The 6,256-nt window shown below is 42.1% G+C and overlaps 1 protein-coding gene across 1 annotated transcript in view; it reads right to left on the bottom strand.

Annotated features, from left to right (window-relative positions):
- Positions 1 to 1,026: 1,026 nt before the first annotated feature.
- The window catches only part of SEC62 (SEC62 homolog (S. cerevisiae)), a 17,536-nt gene continuing 12,306 nt past the window's right edge, over positions 1,027 to 6,256 (bottom strand). Inside the window, exons 6-8 of the mRNA XM_009333569.1 lie at positions 4,253 to 4,313; positions 3,210 to 3,329; positions 1,027 to 2,614 (exon numbers count right to left, since the gene is read on the bottom strand). Coding sequence (XP_009331844.1) covers positions 2,148 to 2,614; positions 3,210 to 3,329; positions 4,253 to 4,313 — 648 coding nt within the window. The 3' untranslated portion in view covers positions 1,027 to 2,147. The remainder of the gene's footprint in view (positions 2,615 to 3,209; positions 3,330 to 4,252; positions 4,314 to 6,256) is intronic.

Here is a 6,256-nt window from a genome sequence, read left to right as displayed (position 1 = left end):
AAACCGGCAGCAGCTTGGCTGCCTGCTGTGAACCGCTGCTGGACACGCTGCCAGTGGCTGTGTTCTGCTGGATCCGATGCGTAGCAGTGCTCTCCGATTTGTAAGTGGCTTCTGGAAGATACGTGCGCAAAAGGTCAGCCACGCTTGCTTTAGCTCCTGTTGGAATGGGCAGGAATCTAACCGGATGAACTGCAGGGATGTCTTCAGTACAGAAAAGATTTTTAGAACTCTGCGCTTGGGTGGTAAACAGAAAGTTACCAAGCAAGCTGTCATGCTAGCTCTTCAGGTCAGAGGTACCATGAATTACAGAGCCAGCGAGCTGAAGATTCTTGCACAGAAAGGCAGGCAGCTCTGTCCTCAACACTAGAGATGAAGATGTGAAACGCAAGCACGAAGGACGCTAGCCTCTGTGTGAGCAGAGTGTCTTAAACCAGCTGCTGAAACGAGTGAAAAGGCAGCTGTTGGTCGAGACGCTTCATCATCACACAGTGCATATCTGAGTAACGTACTGAAGACAGCGACAGGACTTCGTTAGCCGTTTTAATCGGTGGTAACACGCAAGTGTCCAGGAGTCAATCCGTTTAGGTAACGGCTCCTCTAATTTTTTGCTATCTTAATAAAAAAAGTGATCCAATTTATCTGTTTCCTTATGGAGCAAATATTCAGAAGATTTAAGAAGCAAATACACCATATCCATGAATTATCAACGCACCCATTATGATGTATATATTTGCACAATCTGAAAAATTAGTATCTTCATCCAAAATGCCAATGCTGGAAGGAAGGGGAAGCAATTTAGATAGGAAAAAAAGTTCTCCGAGTCCGTTATTAAAACGTCAAGCTTACCCTTACCTTCTCTGAGTGGGTTCGGGAGACGATCAAATCTCTAGTTACTGCTAAAGTGGTCTAGAGGAATGATGCCACGCCTCATTTTCTTCAGTGCTTAGTTAACCAAACATACAGTACATCCTCCAGACGTTCAGTAGAAAGGGATGCGTAAGAGAAACTGCACAGACTACTCCAAGATATTTAAAAACACATTTTTAACTGTCACTTCATATTGGCTTTGAGTTACCTATATTTCTGAACAGACAAATACTCTCCTGCCTCTTCAGTTTAAAAAGTATTCCAGTTCCAGAATAGAGAAAGTTTTAACATTAAGGCATACATACAGCTATGTTGTTTGCTTTCATTTAATAAAGATCAATTTACTCAAATACATGGAATGTTGGCACAAAACTAAAGCTCTTGTGGAACAGCTACCAACCATACACAAATATTCTGTGAGGTCCTCTTGACTTGCGTTTCTCTGATAGATACACCACAAAATGGCTTTAATAATACAAACTGAATGCTGGATCAAATCTCTAAATAATAAGTAGCAGTTAAAGTAAATGGTTTGCTTTATTTGTGAATTATGTACAGAATACTTTTTTTTTTTTTTAAATTCTGATGGAGCAGGAGAAAGAAAACAGCCATGATTTCCAAACCGTGCTGCTTCCTTCACCTGCTGGAGATGACATCTTTCTCTGAACCAGATGTACAAAACCAGTTTGGATTTCCTCAGTTGCTGGCACACAGTCTGGAGAAACAGAGAACGCTGCAGCCAAATTCAGCACTACCAGCTTTTTACATTTTCAGCAAAATACTTCTGCTAAAACTAGTTTTCTTAGGAAAGTTTTCACAATCTTTTGAAAATAAAATCAAGAAAAATATCAAGAAAGCTGTGGGCTACGAAGGGCTTTACCTAACTAGCTATCAAATGGGTATAACTAGGAATAGTCTGAGATTTGGTCATTCAACTTTTACCTGTTTTACAAAAGCAAGTTTGAGAAGCTAAACTAATTGACCAGTTATGCAAGTACCAGAAAACTATGGTTTTCAGTATGTTTGAGGACGATCTGGGCAATCTATCAATCAATAGAAAATTTGTCAGATTGATAAAACTTTGTAAATGGATATTAATGATTAACATAGTACCAAGTAATCAAGTTAATGGTTAAAAAAATGAAGGAACTAGATATAAAACTGTTTGGTAACGTGTATTTCAGCAAACAAAGATGCTACTGTATGGTCTACGTTTTGGTGATCAGCCAACAAAGAAAATCCAACCATTTGCACATACTTAGTCCCAAAACCACAGTGAGTTATGATTTTTCATGTGAAGGCCTACTTTCGGTATCTTCCTCCTCTTCCTCTTCACAATCCCCTTCATCTGTTTGCTGTTCCAGTTCCTCTTTTGTGATCATTTCAAAGTCGTTTCCATTTCCACTACTGTGCTGGGACCTGTCATCTTCACGCCTGTCACTGTCAGTATCTGAATGTCGCTCTCCTCCTGAGCCGTCTGTTCCCAAGTTCCTCGTTGCTTCTGTTTTCCCATCGTCTTCTTCCTTCTTCTCACTATCTGATTTCTCCTCACTGTCGTATTTTTGCTGCTTTTTGGATTCTGACTTTTCCTCTTTCTTTAAGTCTGCTTTTGGTCCTTTGTATTCATGTGTGTACAGGGGCCTGAAGGAGTCAATGAATCCTACGTCTGCTGTAAGATTTGGCAGGAACCAGAAGTGATGCCGTCCTCCAGTGATAAGCCAGATGATAAGGAAAAGGATGCAGCGAGCTGTATGAAAAAGGGAAATTGTTTGGTTTTTTTTTTTCTTACAACTATGGTGTAAGAGATACCCACTACTAACGCCCACCCAAAGCCAGGGACAGGGGTGACCTTGAGGGAAGATCTCTCCTCCTGCAATAGCACTGTGGAGCAGTTTGTTCTCACCACGCCTCCCCCACCGCATTAACCTTATGTCTTATCTATGATTTAGCTCTTCATCCCCCCTGCTAAAGAAATACAAGCCAAAGAAAGCTTTAAAATCCTGGTTACACCATTCTCACTACTGAATCTATTCTTATATACAGTTCTCGGGTTTGTTTTGCCCCTTTTTTTTTTTAAATGGAGGCCGTAAACAAATCTCCACTATACAGGACACACGAGCAGGTGACACAAACTCCAGCTTGCTTGCTTGCTTTCTGTGGCGCAACTCTGACACCCAGTGGCCAGGAGGGAAACGCACACAGGGAATCAGTCCGGCTACTGCTAACAACAACGGCCCAGGAAGCGAAACAGTCGCACCTCTCACACCACGTTGAAGAAGTAGGCTCTGTCTCTGCCCTTTTAGACTTCACCTGCTGATAAAGTGATGAAGACGGACACTTACCAACAGCAAGAAGAAGAATACTGGCGACAAAACAGCCTGCACCTACACTGAGGTAATAAACACCAACACGCATTTCTGCTGGCCAGAGCGGAAACAGAGTTGCAGCTATAACAGCGATCACTAAATAGAAAGATAAGATGAAAAGCGTGAGAAGCGCGATTAGTTTTTCCCGGTATGTGTACAAAGGTTCCAGGCTTACAACTTACTCAAGGTACTGGCTTAGCATAGTATGAGTTACTGATAGTATTTTAGGCCTTGACTGAAACCTTGTCTAGTCCCACCGCTCCTGTTCTCACACGGGGTAGAGAGACACCAAGGACCACATTCAGCAACTCTTGAGTTGCTGTGCTTAGTCAACAGAACAAAGAGAGCGCCTCTGAGGAGAGGGCACGAGCAAACAGGTGAGCAGGGAGCTGCCTATAACCAGTGCAGCAGGACACAGGCGCAGGGAGCTGGGTGGAGATCATGGTGGCCCCAAGGACTGGTCAAAGGCCTGAATACAGCCCCAAGGGATGACACGGATTCTCAGAAAAGGTGGTTCTTTCAGGGCAAGGAAGCTGGAAGGTACAGGTCAAGGGTGTGAGACCAGCAGTACAACGATCTCTTAGCTCACTTATGTCAGTTAACACCGATACTGATTTAGATTAAAAAAAGAAAAATTAACTGATTTGGCTTATCCTACACAAATACAAGTTCTAAGGTCAGAAAGGTATCATTCATAGTTTAAAAAAATTCCTTTAACATCTTTCACATTTTTATATAATCCACCACATTTGCCTATTGGACAACTTACTCGTTAGCTTAAAGCAATGGAAATAAACAGCTTGCAAACTTGTGCAAGTTCAGCCATTTGCTAAAGCATGTTTCAGGTTTGGTTTTGTTTGAAACACGTGCAGCCCCTCCGTCCTGAGATCAAAATTCATATAATATGATTGGTGTCAAATCATGCTGAAACTGAAGAGCAAAAGCTTTGTCCAGAAAAAAGGCCTGTTGATACTACGCCTACGTGTACAACGTGCTCGCTAATATCTACTCTTACTTACCAAGTACAAGTCCCATGGCAAAAGTTTTAAAGTGAACAGGGTCATAGATCCACACATACACCTGCAACAGAAATAATCTGGTTTACACTTGGAAAACAAGCTCTCTGAAAAACGGTTTCATTTATTCCCTCATCCAAATGCTTACTGCCACGCTGTAACACCTGGTGCTGAACAAAGGGCCCTGCGGTCAGTACCGTATCAGGGCAGAGGAGCAGGGCAAGGGGTCGTGTGTCATAGGCAGGGCTCTACTTTGAACAGGACTTGGAAACAGGTTTCTGCCAGAGAAAGAGGTGCAAAAGGAGACAGCCAGCCAAGGGGCTGCACGCCTGCGTGCCCACACTGACTACCTGAGCCGTGTGCTGATCATAATCTGAGCCTCATGGCAGGGGGGCTAAGGACAGCGTGCTGCTCAGGCAGGACGCAGTGCAGAGCTGGGCAGGGAACTGGCTGTGCTGGAGGCTTCCAGCTGGGAGGGGACGAAGGAAGGGAAGGAGTTTCCATGCTGTGTAAGAACAACAGTGGAAATCTCAGACTGGATCTCTCAAAGAATTACTGCATGAAAGAAGTTGTACCCAGAGTAACTTACAGGCAATATAAAATCCTGGGGAAAACAATCAGAGAGTAAAACTGATGGGGAAATGAAAGATTCAGAAATATCACTGAATCAACGTTTGGTTTTATCTTTCTTTATTCATTAATGTTGTTCAGCATGAAGCCAAAAAACTTTTGTTGGGAAAAAATTTCTCAGGTCCACCAAGTGGAAACAAAAAAATACTTCTGGCTTTGAAGAGATTCCCTTAAGAGAAAAAAACAGCCTGAACATACGGAACAAAGCAACCAGCTGAAATGCTCCGTTTGGCTTAAGTCCCATTTGGTGGCCTCAGATAAGTAGAATTGCAACCTCTGTTCCACAGCGCGCTGTTATCTACAGTTGCAACACTCTACACCAAATGTTTGCGCGAGAACTGTGGATCCATTTGAATCAGATTTGCTCAGCCTTATGACAAAAAGCTTCTTGGTAAAGTGCCGAGTTTTCTGAACTAGTAAAATTAGAATACTTTTTTTCTTACCAAACTAAACAGTTTGAATCTTAACTATTGTTAACTGTGAAAAGAAGCCGCTGATTACTAGAAACCAGCAACCCTCATAGCAGATGAGCTAATACGAACTAGCAGGAGGACACCTTAGAGGCAGCAACACAGTTTTTCGGTGTGATGCAACAAGTATTTAATATGCTACTTCTCACAGGGTATGAAAGTTGACTACATGCAGGCATAACTCTGCTGCCAGTCAACTGTTCTGTGAGCCCAACCAAACTGAAGATTGTGACTGGTGACTGGGCAATAAGACAGTGTGTAATGTTCAGTGTTTGTAAATGCAAAATAACAAAGAAAAGGAAAAAACAGCTCTAGTGTAAATACACAAGGATTGGCTCTAAATTAGCCACTACTTAAGAGAGATGTTAGGAGTTGCAGTTCTTAAAAAACTGTCAGCTCATTGATAAACAAAAAAGTAAATGCTGTTAAGACAAAAAGCAAGTACTGTTATACTGCAAGTACAGTACTGCACCCTCCTTTTGAACACTGCATGCCACTCTGGTTACTCCATGTAAAAGACAATAGGGAGGGTCAGAGGGAGGTGTGATTCTGTATGAGGAGGGATGCAACAGAGCAAGGCAGGTTGTGAAAGAACTGAGAAGAGTAAAATACAGATACATAAAGGAAGTACATTTTCCACACAAGTGATTTATTCACAGCATTCACTGCCATGTATGTTTTATAACCAAAGATATACAAGAATCTTAGGGGAGATTCCAGAACGGTGACACACAGCATCAACACAGCACAGTATAATTTTGCTGAAGTAAAAACTTACCACTTACCCCAAATCTTAAAAGCACAAATACGACTCTGTACATTACAGAGCTGTTAAAGAATTAAATTCTTTGTCTTCCAGGAAAGCAAAGTACAGAGAAGAATTTAAGACCACAGTTTCAGTGGTAAA

The sequence above is a fragment of the Pygoscelis adeliae genome, unplaced genomic scaffold (genome assembly GCF_000699105.1).
Source record: "Pygoscelis adeliae isolate BGI_AS28 unplaced genomic scaffold, ASM69910v1 Scaffold220, whole genome shotgun sequence".
NCBI lineage: Eukaryota > Metazoa > Chordata > Aves > Sphenisciformes > Spheniscidae > Pygoscelis > Pygoscelis adeliae.
Note: the sequence above shows the minus strand (reverse complement) of the source record. Positions and strands in the feature narration are given on the sequence as shown.